The sequence below is a fragment of the Scomber japonicus genome, chromosome 7 (assembly GCF_027409825.1).
Source record: "Scomber japonicus isolate fScoJap1 chromosome 7, fScoJap1.pri, whole genome shotgun sequence".
Classification (NCBI taxonomy): domain Eukaryota; kingdom Metazoa; phylum Chordata; class Actinopteri; order Scombriformes; family Scombridae; genus Scomber; species Scomber japonicus.
The window spans coordinates 15,638,023-15,656,443 of record NC_070584.1 but is presented as its reverse complement, the minus strand read 5'-3'; the positions used below and the strand labels follow the sequence as shown (position 1 = coordinate 15,656,443).

The 18,421-nt window shown below is 39.2% G+C and overlaps 1 protein-coding gene across 1 annotated transcript in view; it reads left to right on the top strand.

Moving 5' to 3' along the window:
- The first annotated feature begins 1,177 nt into the window (after nt 1–1,177).
- The window catches only part of si:ch1073-396h14.1 (disintegrin and metalloproteinase domain-containing protein 10), a 36,208-nt gene continuing 18,964 nt past the window's right edge, over nt 1,178–18,421 (top strand). The window contains exons 1-6 of the mRNA XM_053322661.1: nt 1,178–1,331; nt 9,482–9,629; nt 9,854–9,972; nt 10,305–10,460; nt 16,190–16,272; nt 17,114–17,236. Of these exons, the coding sequence (XP_053178636.1) occupies nt 1,310–1,331; nt 9,482–9,629; nt 9,854–9,972; nt 10,305–10,460; nt 16,190–16,272; nt 17,114–17,236 (651 nt within the window). The 5' untranslated portion in view covers nt 1,178–1,309. The remainder of the gene's footprint in view (nt 1,332–9,481; nt 9,630–9,853; nt 9,973–10,304; nt 10,461–16,189; nt 16,273–17,113; nt 17,237–18,421) is intronic.

Below are 18,421 nucleotides of genomic sequence, written 5' to 3'. Positions count from 1 at the left end.
CTAAAGAGACAGAATGTAACTGATGAGACAACCAATATATAAGTTCTCATCAGGTCATCTTACATAAACAAAATGCATTTAAAGCAATAAATATTATTATTTGCCTGAGGATGATCAGTAGTAAAAAGCAGGAAAAGCACAGGTGGAATTAATAACATTAATGATGGCTGCATTTCATTTAGGTGAGCCAGTTTTATTGCTCTAGTGTCTTGATATCACTCACTGGAAAATGAATGTCATCGTTAATGTTATGTAACGGTTTTGTTTCAGTTTCCCGTTTCAAAGATTAAAGTGCACCCCTTTCAAAATAAACACTTTGTTTGTGAAGGTCCATTTTGTCTATTTCACAGTTTACAGTGCCATTACTCGCTCACTCATATGTCCCTGCCAGTGGTGACAAGTGCTGCTTTGATACAAGTTTTAAAATAGGGTTTAAATCCATTAGGGTATTATATCATCCTGGAAATTGTTTGCATGGCTTTTCAGAAAGGGAAAAAGAAAAAGAAAAACAACAATAAAAAAAGAATAGTGAAAATTGGTGTGCCTTCTATTATTTCCAGCTCATTCAAAATTCAAAGAGAGAAGTCTTTGAATTTACACACACAAATCAACACTGGATTTAGTGACTCTGATAAATTATTTAATCACAAAGTCAATATAAAAAAGGTCCTAGTTGGCTCAAGTTAGTGGTCATCAGAGAGAAAACACTGATCAAAGTATTACTGATAGTGAAAAACCTTTTACGGCTGTAGGAGGATGTTTTATTGCATAATAGCAGGCTTGTTTTTTTCTTCTGTAAATAGAAACATTACCCAACAGTGTGCGTGAATCAATATTTGTACTACTATCTGCTATTTTTTGCAAAGAAAAACTGATGATTTATATGTGAGACATAAATATAAACACTAATATGTTTTGAAAAGGCACAAATTCAATATTGAATTTTGTGTTAAAATATCAACAAGTATATTTGTGTATTTTGATGTGAGGACACTGGAAGAACAACTGAACCTGTGGTTTAACAGATTGTCATTGTCTTTTCCAAACTGTGACATATAATCAAATCTTTCAACATGACACAGACTGCACTGCATTCCCAAAAGTGTCAAGGTTATTAGATGTGTTTTAGTAACAGAATTTTTTTTTTCACCTCACAAGCGTAGCAAAAACAGTTTCTCCTGATGTCAGTTCAATAGGTGGAGACAGTTCCTATCTCTGCTGATAGTCTGTGCAGTTATTCTGTTCCTCTGTTCAAAAGACCTTGTCTGACGTGTTGTTTTGGGTAGCTGTTAACGGCCTTGGACCAAAGATGGAAAAAAGCAAGAGGTGGGGTGAGCGCTAGGCCTTCTACTGTTCTCAATTGAGTGAGATATCTTGGTTGCTTACTTTCTATTGGGTGTTACCCAATAGACAACACAGATATTTGACCTCAGTATTAACCAGAGTGTGCTGTCCAGTTATCCACGTTTACCATCTTAACATTTGATAACATGATAACATTTACTTATTCACACTAAACACAATGGGAATGTCATGGGGGCTGCTGCGGCTCACGAGGTAGAGTGGTCGTCCTCCAATTGGAAGATTGGTGGTTTGATTCCTGGCTCCTCCAGTCCACATGTCGATGTGTCATTGGGCAAAACACTTAACCCCAAATTGCTCGTGTCGCTGCGCCAACGGTGTATGAATGAGAATGAATGGTTAAATTCCCCCTGATGTGCAAGTTGGCACCCTGCGTGGTAGCCCCTGCCATCAGTGTATGAATGTGTGAGTGGTCCTGAAGACTAGAAAGGCGCTATATAAGTACAGTCCATTTACCATTCATTAATTTTAGATGTATGTAGTCATAAACCAAAGTATTGACAAATAATAATAAAATAAATAAAATTGACAAAATGAAATTTTGACCTGGTGGTGATGCTGGATTAAAGGTAAGGGGACCAATTTAAATACAACTACTCCTATGGAACTATGATTGTCTGAACCAAATTTCATGGAATCCATTCAATCGTTGCTGAGATATCTCAATAACTATTAAAAATGTCAACATGCTGGTGGCACTGGACGAAAAGTCCAGTCTGGACCAAAGTGGTGGACCTAACGACCAATTGACATTGCCAAACTTATATAATAATATACATGAAGAAAAGATTTTAAAACATCAAACAAAAAAGATAATATAATAATCTTCAAAAACAGCAACCTAACACAAAGGTTTGCAGGAAAAATGAGCAAAAACTGCAAATGAAAACCCTCCATGCACCCAGTGTTTACGCTTTGTTTTTAAGAGCTTTCTGTAGAGGGAGGCATTGCGCTGCAAGTGAAATGACTCCAGCAGTAAAACTATAATCTTGAACTGACTCGGCTTGCTGTCACCCTGACCTGAGAGATTGCACCTGTGAGAAATTTACTGCAGCAAGGATTATGAACCTCCCTTCAAATTACTTCCAGATGGTTAGATACAACAAGGACTTATTGTCATGTGCTTACAACTTCGGTAAAATGTTAAACGTGAAAGAATTTCAAAATTGTTTTAATGTCATAGCTCGTGTATTTAACAATAGATTGCATAGCTGCACAATACCTGTACACATCACATTAAAATATTTGCTGTTAATCATTTTATCAAACATTTTTTTCAAATTAACTTCTTGTCTGGAGCCAATGTGGGGCTGTGTTGAAATATTCTGATAGCATGCTTTTCAAGAGCTAACAGTTGTACTTTGAGGTTTAAAAGAGGCCACCACTCACTGTTATATATTTAAAACAAATTAATTAGCATGATGTACAAACATCAAACAAATACAGTTAGTCTTGCAAGTGCTGAATGTCACAGTCTCAGCTGTCTGAGTCCAGGCGAAGGCATCAGATGCATCAATAAACAGACAAAGATGAATGACAGCTTGCCTATCTCCTAAGCTCAGATCTATGTCAAAGTCTTGAATACAATGCGTTCATTATGAAGTGTGACACAGGCTGGATATTGTGCAGTGCCCGGGCACAAAGAAAGGAAAGGTCGCAGCCCTTTGTGAAGTGGGTCAGGTCTGTGAAGTCTGTGAGGGGTTTAACAGTTGGCTATGTCAGCAGAAAGATGTGATTTGATAATTCCCATAGCCTATGAACTCTCCGAGAACCAAAGAAAACGGCTACGGCCCCCGAAGTTGCACTAATTATCCCATGATCCTTTGTTTGGCACTAAATACCAGACATTTGTGGGGTCAGATTAGATGTCATGTGTAGTGTTGGTTTGAATTAGCCTCAACCAAAAACTCCCATGAAAACATTTCAGTCAAGTGCTGAGCAAACCTCATGAGAACATCACATCCTGCAGAGTCCAAAAGCAGGACTGAATATATGTTTTTAATGGACAGCAGAGAATATACATATGGACGCTTTCCCAGACCTGACAGCCTCAGTTATAGCAGTATGGCCTGTAAATCATTTACTTTTTATGCACACATACTTGTAAGGGCTTGCTGATCATGAAAAAATAAGTGAAATCCAAGTGTTTCCAAGAGATCTCAGGACTGTGATCCTTTTGAATTGATTTCATCTCTAAATTCTTTTCCCATGCCAAGATTGTTATAGTATGCCCATACATAAGTGAGGCAGAACACCTTCAAGCATGAAATGAAATGCTGAGATCAAGTCATGTTTCACTGAAGAAAGCTTGTGTTTCAGTTGCCTCACCACCTAAAGTCAATGTCCTGGAGTAACCTCTCCACAATGCAAAATTAAGGTAATTAGAAAAGGGCAAAGGTTTCACTAGAGGGTGTCAAATTTACAAGGGTTCAATCTATTACTATTTTTACGTAGTTTGAGATTATTCTGCACTAGCACCTCTTAAAATAGGACAACCTGAAGGACACTTAGGGGTGTTCAGTTGCACTTCCTTCTATTGCAGTTTCAAGAAGACAAACTCTCTGTGTGTGTGTGTGTGTGTGTGTGTGTGTGTGTGTGTGTGTGTGTGTGTGTGTGTGTGTGTGTGTGTGTGTGTGAGCCCATACTTGTGGGTGTGTCTGGGCCCATGATGTCATGACTCAAAATCCGGGTGATCCCTTCTTGGCCAATCGGTGTGAAGCAGGGCAGGAAGCTTCCGTGGGAGGCGGTCAATAGATAAGTGAAGGATGGGGGAGGTTAGGCAGTAATCTAGGTTGTAAAACATTGACCTGTGGGAGTAAGTTAGTGATGTAGTATGTCTGTAGTAGCGTCTCAGGCCAAGAACATGACTGCACTCTGCCCAAAAGTAACATGTGTAAGATTTGTACAGCTGGACATGACCCAGCTAAGACATGAGTAGAACTGTCGTAGATGGGGATGTTAAGTCATTTTCTTAATGACAGTCAGGTCACATGTATTAGAGTTCATCTCAAACCTCCTCAGCAGCTTAAAGTGCCTGAACATAGTTGCAAAACTTCAGAAATAAAGATCAAGAGACCCTCAATACATAAATAATGTTAATTATGTAAAGTAAGATAATGTCTTGTCATGAAATGTTATCCATCTGTTATCCATCAGTATAAACTTTCATTGTGTCTGCATACTGTACACACTACAGTCAGTGTGCTTTACTGGTATCTGGTTGCCAACATGATAGCAGCAGCATGTGGTCCTAAACTAGCAGCACCAACTGGCTCCTGAAAAAGACTGGTTTGATATTAGTGACAAGACAAGCCTTAAATCAGTTTAGAAAACATTTACAGGCAAAATAAATTGGTTTGGTGGTTGTTAACACACATTACTCCCCTGATCTTCAGTCTGTAAGAATCTCAGCAAAGCCTTTATCTTGGCATTGATGGCCAGATGTGACTTTTCAAGGTAATTCATCTGAGACACTGAGTTACTTGAGAAGCTGCTGCGTTTTGCTGCAGGTCAGTTGGTAATTGAGCTCCTGTGGCAGCAACAATATTCTGTGCAGACACTGCCAGTGTATCTTAACCGTAACCATCTGAAAAATGTTTTTTAGCTGCAACACATTATCCCATATATATACATTTCTCAGCTGATATCTATTTCTTATGTAATGTAGCACAAGATGTTTAACTGTGAAATGGAAGCACGTATACAGATACAGAGAAATTGTGCAACATGCTTTTTTATCATTTTAAAAACTCTTGTAAATGTTTTGCTGTTTATCAAAGCAGAAGTACACACTGTACACAAAAGTGCTGGCTTTTATTTTAAGCAGAACCTTTGTTTTAGATTACCTAATTTCAAGGTCAAATGGCATCCCATTTCCTCCTGATATGTTATTGTTCCTCAAAATATCCTTAACTTGTCATACTTTGATTGGTAAGAGCCCACAAAACACCTCTAACACAGTGTGAATCATACAAAGGATGACTTCCTTCTTATATTTTTAGCCATTTTGCCACCGCACAATATGAGAAAAAGGGTGTTTAATCAGACCTGTGGGAGTCATTTTCCTTCGTCAGGATATAGAAAATCCCCCCATTAAAGTTCAAGGTTTGACATGTATTATTAGTTACATAATGCAAGTTCTTTTTAGCCAACAGTGGTCAAATGTTTGCGAGCTGGCTTGTTGGGTCACCAACCAGAATCTCTCAGCACCTAATTTGATCGAGACATTCATGGTCTATGAAGAATGAATCCTACAGACTTTGGTGGTCCCCTGGCTTTTTTCTTTGAGGAAAAATACATTTATGGTCCTGAAATGTCTTTAAGTATGAATAGATGAACATGAATATGAATAGATTACTTTGGTGGTCCCTAACTTCTCATGTCAAAAAATCCTGTGTGACCACCATTAAAAAAGAGACAACTACAAAAATGTGGACATGACATCTCAAATTGCAAGGTCAATTATTAATCTTTGTTATGTATTTTTAATTCATTAAAGTTTTAAAATGTAAAACTTTCGCTTTAATTAGTGACATCATACCATTGTAAATTATATGGTGTTGAGTGAGACGAGCACTCCTTTGCACATTTAATGGGCTGCACAACATGGAAGCTAGAACATTTGTGGTTTATAGTTATATATTTCATTCGGGCATCTTTGAGTCTGGTATCTAGATCCTATATTACATCCATGGCAGCTATGCATGAGCACAACTCTTGTGGAATGCATTGTTAATCAGTGTTAATCCATAAACAGTTTGATGAAACAACAAGCATGTTTTTTTAATAGATATCGTGTTTGACTTTTGTGCTTTTACAGTTGATTGATGAGTTCATTTTTATTTCAAGTTGTGTTTAATGTCACAGCTAAATTCCAGATGTTTTACTTTTTATCCTTCCCACACCACTCTTTCTCTTTCTTAAGTAATTGTCCTATTTCAAAACCCTTCTTTAACTATGCAGATAACTCATAGCATTCTAACAAACAAGTCTGAATATGCCTCTCCACTGTGGGAGCATTCATATCTTCTTGCTGAGTTCTGGCTTGAACTCCCTGACTAGTCACATTCCAGTGTATGAAGACCACAGGTACAAAGCTGGTTAGGAGAGAGGTAAAGTCAGTTGGCATGACAAAGAAAGACAGAAGTAAGCAAAGGAGGATGAAGAAAAAACTGTGAAAGAGAAGAAAAATAGAAACACACTGATGAGGAGATCATGGAGGTTCAACGCTACTGGCTGCTGCTGTTGATGGTGGACTGTCGTGAATGGATTACAGGTAGTGTGGCGGTGGAATGTCTGGATTAGTGTGTGTGTGTGTGTGTGTGTGTGTGTGTGTGTGTGTGTGTGTGTGTGTGTGTGTGAATGTGAATATGTGGTTTTTGGCTCCTGTGGTGGACTGTCCTCCTTTACCCTCAGACATGCCTTTACTTGTCCTGTCTGGAATGCTACTAAGTGGAGCCCTCATCCAAAACCTACCGCTGATACGGACAAAACATTTAGCTTTCTTAGTTGTGATTAATGAAAGTTTGACTCACTCAGGTGGGGCCACAGTAACAACATCTTGGACAAGTGACTACAGGTCTGTCCCAAGACTTTCCCCTGCTAGTCAGCACTTTCGAAATCACCACTTACTCGGCAGATGACAGATTAGTCATATGGTGGTCAAACTTTGGATAGTGATGAGAGAGTTAAAATAGTACCCTTTGAAAATGATACTGTATATCCATGAATGAGGCACACCCATGGCCAGTTAAATACAGTATTTTTACACATATCTGTAACTCTCTTTCCTCTGCAGCAGAGGAAGTGATCTATTTAAAATTCACAGAAGGAACAACAATAGCTTGTTTGATATAAATATAGAAAGTTAGAAGAAGTAAAAGGGGAAGTAATACAGTAATCACATGTATTAACACTGAGTAATCTATGACTTCAACAGTGACTGTAAATAGATAAGGGCTGCAACTAACACTAAGTTTCACTTTCAACTTTATCAGTCAAATAATAGTTTTTGGTCTATATAACATTTCCTCAAGCCCAGGATTATCAAAAATGCCTAAATATCAGAGAGTATATAATGTAAGACAGACATTTTAAAATTCTGAGAAAATAAAACCATCAGATACGGTGGCCGAGACCCGCCATAGCTGCAAATAAAAGTAATGCTGCAAACAAAAACAAACGCTGCTGCAAATAAAAAGAAACGCTGCTGCATATGAAAGAAACGCTGCAAATAAAAAGACACACCGCAGCAAACAAAAAAAACCCCGCTGCAAATAAAAACAAACGCCGCTGCAAATAAAAGAAACACCGCAGCAAACAAAAAAAAAATAAAATACCGCAGCATATAATAAAAAAAAACGATGCAAATAAAAAAAGACATGGATGGATTACCGGGGACTGTTTTTGCCGAAACACCGGAAGAAGAAACAACAACAACAGGACTACGAATTGGAAAACGAACTAGAAAGTAAGTGAAAATGGTAGTGTTTAATGTCGCTACATGTACTTTTTTCAGCATGTTTGAGGGTGACTTGTCTGTTTCAGCCAACATGGGGATGAGGATCGGAACTGCAGACACTTAAAACACGCTGTTCCGCCTACGGGACGGGTCGTAGGTTGGGAGGTAGCCACAAGTCCTTCTGAATGTTTTAAACACCAACCCTTAAACATATATATTCATGCCGTACATTGTTAGAAAGCATAGGTTGCCCTGATTCATTCAAGACCACTCACGAATTATATTGGTTGCTCACAGCCGTAATAGTATTAGCGATTGGCTCGGCTAGCCACTCAGCTAAAGTAAAAACAGCTATAATCTCTACATACCTTCAAAGTCTTCCCTTTATCCACAACGATCATCTTATGACTCAGGACTTTCTGTACAGCTCGCCAAGTATCCATTCTTGTGAAATATGAAATCCGTTTCCATAACATCGAAATACTTTCCTCAATATGTCCATGTATTTAGTCCAACACGTAACGTAATAACACAAATAACAAACCATATACGGTCCCTTTTACGTCTTTTCCTGACCTACACGTACAAGCAACAACAACAACGACAGTAATAAACTGCCGGAACTATGTAGCCGTCAGTTGTTTCCACTCTCGTTAGTGGTCTCCCCGTGTTAGCCGAAGCTAACAATACACCGGCATTCTCCAGTTCAACTTCAAACCTGGGGCTACATCGCCTGACCAAATAACACATTAAAAAGTACATGTAGCGACATTAAACACTAACATTTTCACTTACTTTCTAGTTCGTTTTCCAATTCGTAGTCCTGTTGTTGTTGTTTCTTCTTCCGGTGTTTCGGCAAAAACAGTCCCCGGTAATTCACTTCCGTTGTGTCTTTTTTTATTTGCATCGTTTTTTTTATTATATGCTGCGGTGTTTTTTTTGTTTTGTTTGTTGCGGTGTTTCTTTTATTTGCAGCGGCGTTTGTTTTTATTTGCAGCAGCGTTTGTTTTTATTTGCAGCGTTTTTTTGTTTGCTGCTGTGTGTCTTTTTATTTGCAGCGTTTCTTATATATGCAGCAGCGCTTCTTTTTATTTGCAGCAGCGTTTGTTTTTGTTTGCAGCGTTACTTTTATTTGCAGCTATGGCGGGTCTCGGCCACCGTAATCAGATATTTTGGTTTTCTTTATCAGTGTTATTCCTGTCATTTTTACAATCCTGCCCATCACAAATTCTGAAACTCTATGAAAGTCACATAGGGTAGTTTACTTCAATTGTAAGGCATTTTTTCCTTTGCATTCTTGCAAGATAAGTACAGTAATCATCTGCATAAAGTCATAGAGTGAGCATCAATGTCAGATTCCTCTGTAAAGTGTTAAGCAAGGTGTGAGGTGATATCATTTATTGTTATTGTACCCAGCCATGTAGAGCACAATATTCTCCCCAAAACAGAATTTCTAAAGCCTGCTTGAATAATGTAAAGTAATGTAAACTAATGTACTGTACAAAGTCACATTGTGCCCAAGGAATCACATTAGAGAATCAGCAGAACATCTGTAGAGAAATCTTCGAGTGTGGAACAAAACAAAAATTCTGTTTGCCTTTAAGAATAGAAACATAAAGCATTTGATGAAGTATAACTAGAGTTTCTTTTTGATGTCAGGTTCTGTGAGCGGTATCAGTCCATACATAAAGCATTATGAGGGACTGTCATATGACAGGGAAGATCTCCACAGAAAGCACCTACGGTCCAGGAGAGCCACACACCCTCAGGAATACACACTGCATCTTGACTTTAATGCTTTTCACAGGTAATTTCAAATTTCTCTAACTTGGGCAGCAGCCTCAAAACTACAACCTACAAAACTACATGCAGGTTGGTTAAATATACAGTATTTTCTGTTTGAAAAAAACAACAACTTTTAGTAAGTTATTAGGCCATATGTGCCTGCTGTTGATAGATCTAAATATCTTCCACAACACAAAGCTTTGACCACGTCTGCAAGTTGTTTATATGTGGTTTTGTTTCCTTCAGATCTTTCCGCCTGCGTTTGAGACGAAATGTGGAGGCTTTTTCCAGAAATTTTAAGGTGATCAGTGAAAACGGTTCCACATCAGCTGATCTCTCTCACATATATTCAGGAACATTAGATGGTAAGTAAGACAAGGAAATCTGACCCACCAGGACTGGGAACAGTTAATGTAAAGCTTAATTCACCCAAAGGAAAGTTCAAATTTTATACTGGAATCAAGGCTGTTAATTACCCCTTTTAAAACTGACTGGCTTAAATGTGAGTTAATATATTCTTTCTCTCTTTTGTCTCATATCTTACCTTTGATACAGTATTATTTCTGCCCCCTCTAATCTTAATGCTGCTCTCAGTATCTGTTTATTCTGTCTGTCTGTCTTTCTGTCTGTCTTTCTAAGTTATTTGTTATCTGTGTTCCTCTCTGACCCTGTTATCACTCTTGATCTGGTCTTGCAGGTGAACATGGTTCATCGTGCCATGGCTCTATATTACAGGGTCAGTTTGAGGGAACCATCCATATAGAAAATGGGGCTTATCACATAGAGCCGGTTCATCGATACAACAGCACCTCAACAGATCATCATTCAATAATCTACCATGAGGATGACATGGGTAAGACTACCATTAGTTTTCACTTAAACTTTAGGAAATTGTTGTCTCAGCTCACATTTTCAAGCTGTTATTGGACTAACTCCGAACTGCCCCCAAGTGTGCAGCGTAAAAGAAAAAGAAAGTTTGTGCAAATGACTCCTCACAAGCTCCACTGCTTTTTCTGGCTATTTGGTGATAGTGGAGGGAGCCAAAAAGAAATTCCTTGCTACAGTAGATCTCCCCCCACGGTTTGATTCACAGCCCTTTTGGAGGTCTCACAGAAAGAAAAACAACCACAGTGAAATACCCCCCCCCTCATGGCCCTTTTCTCATAACTGTACAGTACCTTCAGCCTCAAGCTCTGGTCCAAACTGAGGTTACTAGTGGGCAATGAACCAGGTGTACTTTTCACTCGTAGTAAGAGTGGGGTTATAATGTAACAGAAGAGCATATTTAGAGTTCAGAGGGGAGCAGGGGGTGTGTATGCACCCACCCTGGAAACCAGCCAAAGGAAAGATAAACTGAAGATGGCGTGACTTTCTGAGGAGGAGGAAGAGGAGGAGGAGGAAGAGGAGTGGGAGCAATGGGGCCTGAAGTAAGGAGAAAGGTATGACAGTAGAAGAGGAGGGAGGAGGAAGTATAGCAAAAAAAAGTGACAGGGAAAGGACATGGGGGCAACTGTGGCTCAGAAGGTAGAGCCGATCATCCACAAATTGGAGGGTTGGCGGTTCAGTCCCAGGCTCTTCCTGTCCATGTGTTCAAGTGTTGAACCCCAAGTTGCTCCCAATGGTCAGGCCAGCACCTTGTATGGTAGCTCTACTGCCATTGGTGTGTGTGTGTGTGTGTGTGTGTGTGTGTGTTTGCGTGCGTGTGTGCGTGCGTGAAGAAAAACACTATATGAATGCAGTCTGTATGCCATTAATATGAGTCTCTAAAGGCAAAGGGGACAATAATAGACGATTTTGTTCCTACGACAACCGATTAAAACAAAATATTAGGTGTTTTACAATTATGTCAGTTTATGGTTTTTCCAGATGTATCAAAATGTTTTCAAAAATCTGTGTCTGTTTCCTTGGCTGTGTGTGCGTGCACATTTGGATTTGTGTTCACTTATTTCCAAGAAAGCATTTACCTAGAAACGTACAGCAGTTGTGCCAAAATAACTCCTCCACCCCCCGTGTTTGTCCTTAAATCTCCACAGACGTCATGGCTGCCTACTTCCCTACACTTCCCGCCATTTTTTAAAACCCTTTCACAACTGTAGTAAAGCTTATCATTAGGTAGTTGACAACATCCTGTTCTTTAATTCACAAGCCAGCATATCTGCAGGAAACTGTGACAGATTTGGCACGTGATATTTCAATAAAACAATCAAGTGCAACATTAGGACACCAGACACTGACATAATGCATTTAGTTCTGTATGTATTTCCACTTCCTGTAGTTGTCGCCCAAGGGCCAACAAAGATTGTCTAAGGACCTTCTGTCCCTTGAGATGGAGGATGTCATGAGGTCCCTCAGATCTGGGACACAGGATATGGTCCTAAAAATTCTTTAAAATGGGGGGCTGGAGTTACATGAAACAATACATAAATACACATTTGGTCAATATCAACATACTATCAGACCATGTCTCAGACAACAATCAGGCAGACACAAAACATCTGGGATAATGATAACTAAAACACTATTCAGAACTATATGAAAATAATACTCAAAATGTACCCACGTATAACCAACTTTCAGGTGAAGAAAATAACTTGGTGTTCAGTCTATTTCACCTCAAAAACCCTGCACCTGCTCAACGTCTTGGATAGTGAAGTCTTTCCCCAGAGCTAACAGTACAGCAGAGAGGCTGCTATTCAATGCCGGAGACATAAATTTGCTGTAATACTAACACAGTAGAGTATTAGGCCTCCCCCTTATTTTGTTATTCTCATACAGGCAGGAGACTCTAAGATGCTTTCAAATTAATTCAGTAATTAGATCAGTATGAATGATGGGTAAATATTATTGTGACTTTAATTTTTCTTAAGATGAATGATACAACAGTATAATATACTGACTTTAAATATCAGTAGACATTTTTTAATGTTTTGGGGCTATTATTATTGTTATTGTGCTTGTCAGGATGGGTCTTCCTTCATCAAAAGTTATGTCCAGCATACAGTAAATTATCCTTCAAAAATGTGTTTCTTCATAATATTTGTTGCCAAATTATACAGGCCTGGAGGACTTGAGACATATCTCTGTCGAACCCTGGCTGAACTCTTGGTGTTGCAGCAATACCTGAAGGTTATCAGCATTTCTCATTAATGGAAAGAGGAAGCTCTTACATTTGTACTGCTCAGAAGTAGTGTCGGTCTAATAAATGTAAGAGAAGAATTTCGAGTTGCCACATAGAGAGTACTGAAAAGTAGTAAAGTCAGTTCTTTGTGACCAGCCAGTAGTCATACAGTGTCATATAAAGTGGAAAGCAGCTTTGGCTCAATAGAAGTTTCATGAACTGTGTAAATAAGGAGAATGTTGGGCAGAAAACCTCCCACTATGCATGTGAAATATGTTTTTTAAAAGACCTCTGAGGCCATGTGGTTAGAAAGACCATAACATGACTGATAGGTCTAATCAGAGGTTCTTGAGCACCGATGTGCACAGATGCTGTCATGTGAAACAGGGTTATGGATTATGTTTAGGTTTAAAGTAAGAATAAATATGTGTTCTGAGTTTGACATACCACAGAAAAGTGTGTTGTTAACCACCCCAAATTTGAATGATCTCTTTCTCTGCTCCCAAACGCTGTGTGAGTGCCCCCCCCGAGTTCGCTGAAACTCCGCCCCCTACCAAGTGTCACCTGTCAATCAAAGTCACCACCTCTACCAGAAATGGACGCTATGTCTGCAAGCTTTCTGCTGCTAAGTCAGCTGCTAGCCTGGCGGCTAGCTTGGCGGCTAGCTCGGCTAACTGTAGACTGTAGTAGTAGTGTGTGCTGAATGTATTTATACCTCTATAGCAGCGGGTTTATGCAAATCACCAACACGTTACGTAATGCAGCGGTGATTTTCAGACCCGCCCACTAAATCCTGAACACAGAAATCTTGAAACACAGTTTGTGAAGCCTAGCTCCACAATTCAAATCTAAATGGTTGAAATGCTTTTTACACCTTTTTTATAAATACATTTATGACCTATTTAATGTGTTTAGAAGAAAATGTCTCAATTCACTTTACACAGTCTTTAAGGTCAGTTTGCACTTTAGCTAACCAATGGGATACTTGAGGGCACTTGAGATGACTGGAGGGTCATTTGTGTGGCACTTGGGCTGTGACTTTGGGGTAAAAATGGAAATGTCCCAAAATGTCTTGAAGGGAAAATGATACTTGAGCAATCAATAGTTGTGCAATGCACCAAACCCACTTAACTTGATGTAATTTATATGAGGGTTGAAGATGGAATGTGTATTACAAGGCTCTGGTATGCATTTCCTACATTGCTCTGAAGTGTAGACCAAGTTTCCAACAGCTGCTGGGAAAGTTAGAAATGTGATACTGATTATCATTTGGGAAAATCCTTTTCTTTGCTTGGTTTTGAATTGTTAAGGAACTCAGTGCTTGCATTGTTGTCATTGCATTGACTAGATTAAGTGAAATATTTTTATCACTTTATAATTAGCAAAAGAATAAATCAATGTTTTACAACTTTTGCAACACAATTGAGAAACATTTAAAACATGAAGTGGTAGAGATGTAGAGACAGACTGAGAGAAAACATGGAGGAAGGTCTGGAAATAATTCCGTCCATGAGTTTACGCCCGGCATTTAGGCCTCCACGTCCACCTCCAGCTGAGCAGCCCACCCCCACTCATGCCATGTATAGAACAAATTACAGGTTTGTGATTGGCTAGAGGACTTTCATAGGATGGTGTGATCCAATCATGTGTTGCCTGTCTCTCACTGTAGGACCATGTCGGATCCTGGGATGCGTTGTACTGGTTGTACTGTTGGCAGGCTTTTTTTGCACGCACGCATGCACGCAGGCACACACACACACACACACACACACACACACACTTTGCATTACTCCTTGAAGCTCTCATGGGTCAAAAGTTAACTGGCATTGTCTGATTCTGCTGCTCGTTTATTACTGCAACCAACACGTGAAAGTGATTATTATGTCATGTGACTCCTACTGTAACGTGCGGAATTCAAAGCCATTTTTCTCGACATTAATGTGGCTGACATTTTTAGAGTTTGTTTTCAGCCACACAACCCCAGGGTTTGAGAATGATCTTGTAAAAGCTATTGTTTTGATTCTTTGCATGAATATGAAACATTTTACAACAGTGTTGTTTTCTTTACATTTACATGCTTTCATCTATATCTACGCGCAGATTCCACACAATCCCTCAACACGAACCTATTACACTCTGTTGCAAAAGGACGTCCTGTTGGCTCCTCGCATCTTTGTGTATTCCTGTGTCCTTGCCAGTGCAAAGATGACTGCAACCCCATCATTATTGCATCAATCTGAATGAGGCAGCCAAGAGGGGCTCTTGGTGTTGCAAATCAAAGATGCTGATGTTGCTTTAGTGAAATCAAACCAGCAGCTAATCACAGCATTTTCCACAGACTGACCTGTACCCTCGCACTCAGGACCAATGTGCTGATTTCCAAATGTGGGTCCTCTATTTATAAAGTGTCTGAGAATGTGAGCCCATGTTAGTAACTTGACAAGCTCCTAACTAGTTGACTAGGAAACAATTTCTGCTGATGCATTTATTGCTGTAAATTGCACTGAACAAGAATGATTTAAATGTGAGACCACCTTATCTGCTTCCAAACTGTGAACTTGAACCACAGACAAGATACTAAATGAAACAGCACAACCTAATTTGTTTCATTAATATATTTTGGACTTGTTGAAATTAATTACAATCATTATTTTGCTTTTGACACTGAAAAAGATCATACAGTATAGATTATTAGTTGTAGAATAGATAACATTGACATCTTAAGTCATAAAAGTAGTCTCCATGAAACAAACTTGTTTTATATCAGTTGGGTCATAAAGTAATAATAGTAACCGTATTGACCAGATAAGTATACCATATATGTCACAAGGCACAGCTTTGTTTCAAACGTGCAGGCTTACTATGTTTACAGGACCTTAGTTTTTGGTTCTTTGGTGTCCTCCACAGCAATTGTTCAAATAGTCTATTAGTCTGAAAAGAATTTGCCAAATTTTACAATATTCTCAGGACCCTTGTAGAGTTGATCTCTATGATTCACAGTGTGTTTAAGGGTCTTTGAGCCTCTGAATCAATCAGTGTCCCTGTTTACTGCCCCTGCTTAAGCACACACAAGGCAACACATGACAGCTACAATAGTCATTTTCCAAATAGAAGACACTGGCCTTGGCCCACTACACACAGGTGGTTTGTGTTTATTTGTGAGCTTATTGCACACAATCTCTTATTTGCCCTAGCAAACAGTAGTGGGTGAAACTAAGCTCTGTGTTTGAACTCCGTTCAATAATTTATTACCATTGGAGAATGCTGCTGTTTTCTTCTGCCCTGCATTCAAATGACGTCATTATGACGTATAATAAAAAGGTAATGAACAGAGAGACCATGTACTCTGCAAATGTTTGCATGTGTGCATCATCATGTGAGTTTGACTAAAGGACAGTGAGATGACAGACTTGATGGAATATGGTTTGTGTATCTAAGGAGCTTTTGTGTTTGTTTTTATGTAGTCCTGCCATCCAGAGCTGGCCCTGATGGATTCTGTGGTGCAGAACATCTAAACCTCCTCGCCCAAAACCTCAGACCCAATGAGGTAAGACAGTCCAGACATCACCTCAGCAAATTCACACACAAATACACTTTATTTTTCTGTCCTCGCCCTGAAAATCTCCTCATCTGCAGTACCATTTATAGTCAATTAACTCCAAACTCAAATGTTTCTTGGAGGGAATACATCAATGTGATTCAGCAGTTGCAACTTACCTAATTTATGAGTGCATTCGCTCATTCATCCGGCCACTTTAGTTCACCCTGTTGAGTCACCAAAAGCAAATAACAGGTTTTAATGTAGGACACAAGGACAGTAACATAATGTGTCCACATATAAAAGGTAACATGATGAATTAAGAAAGATGAAAGCTGAGCCAAAACTATTTTTTCAGTAGCTGTTACAGATAACATTCCCTGTGTTATAAAAAATAGTGCTTATAAACATCTGCCAGATCTATTTATTGTTAACCGCTCACCGACTAGGTGGTGGTCCCATGACAACAATAGATGGATGCTTATAGATGTATTTTTATCAACATGCCTGCTGGTGGAGATCATTTCCACTGTTTGGTCATGAAATGGTCTGAACAGATGTTGTTCCCAGTGGAGCTTCCAAGTTGTGTTCCTGTTGCTACATGTCCCTTTCCCACTGGGACTCATATACCTTCAGCCCACAGCCAGTCTCCAGGTTTAATTGACATCATGCTTTGATCTGATGTCATGCTTCAGTTTCCACCTGCAAAATGAAGACAAATTTCTCAATGGGTTTCAAGTATAAGCTGGCTATATCACTGTTCAGATCTGCTTCCCATCAGACTGTCTCCTCTGCAAACTGTGTCAGATGTATGTCTTCCTGTTTTGTGTCTTTGTTATTTCTGCCACAGGAGGCAGCGACGAGCCGCTCAAGGAGGACAGTTGATGAGTCAAAGACCAGCTGCCTGCTCCACCTCCACGCTGACCACCTCTACTACAAGAGGTTCAAGTCCGTGGAAGCTGTTGTGGCTCAGGTTCAAATCTAATATCCTCTAATAGTTTTTGCTTTGGTTTTTTATTTGACAGGAAATTTATATTCTTTTCATTATTTCTTAAATGTACAGTATGTCATTTTCTGCCACTCCAGGCTCTCAGTTAAAAGACTAACAAAAGATGGAGTATAATGACATAGTGAAGCTAATGTTTGATCAGTCTGTTTCTCTGATAACTTCAGATCCAGACTTCCAATTACTAAAATCCTTCATCTCGTTAAATGATCAATTTAAAAAAGACAAGAAGTCAATTTATGGCAGGCTCTGGTTGATAACCACAGGGCTGACGCATGCTCAAACTGGATATGACACTGTTGACTACCGACCAAATCAGACAGACCACTAGATTAAATTAGGTGTTCTGGGTTTGAACATTGTTGGAAACATTTGGGATAATGCAAGTATACAACTCAACAAAACATGACATACTGTAAGTCTAATCATTTTTTGACTTTTTAATGCAGAAAGGTTACTGTATATATTGGGCCTTTAAGTATCAGCGCTTCTGCAGGTATTCAAAAACACCAAAACTACACAACAGGATTTCTTGGGCTGTTGGTTGAACTCTATGTGCTATATTTACGAATCCTGGAATTCAGTGTCCTGGATTTTGAGAACATGGTACCACAATCAAAGTTCACATGATGCAATGCTCAGTCCTAAAGTCTTATTTCCATAAAATAAGTGAAAAGGATGTTTGATTACTTCACTTGTTTTATGGAAATACTCAACATCTTATAACTCACCAGAAAAAAAACAACAATTTGTTTTAGGGGTAGTGCATTATTTACCGTTGAGATACTGAACAATACTGAATAAAGGACCAAGCTGTTGCTATTGCTGTAAGGCTGAATTAAGTCTCAGCTGGGCCAAATACCAAGCCCTGCACAGACGCACACAGCTGTCATGGCATTGCACATGGCACAAGTAGAGGGGACGATGTGAACGTTCTCATTCTCACAGAACATGATGGCAAAACGGATAGCAAGCACTTTGCCAAATAAGGCTCTGTGTCAGAGCCATCAGTCCACACCGTTGAACAAGCAGGGGCAGTCACCTCTTGTACCTTCACTGTGAAGCATATAAAACCACCCTGCCAAGGCTGAGCTTGAGCTCAGTGTGGATGGATGGACGGTAAAGTTGCTTCATGTGTCCAAACATTTTAAA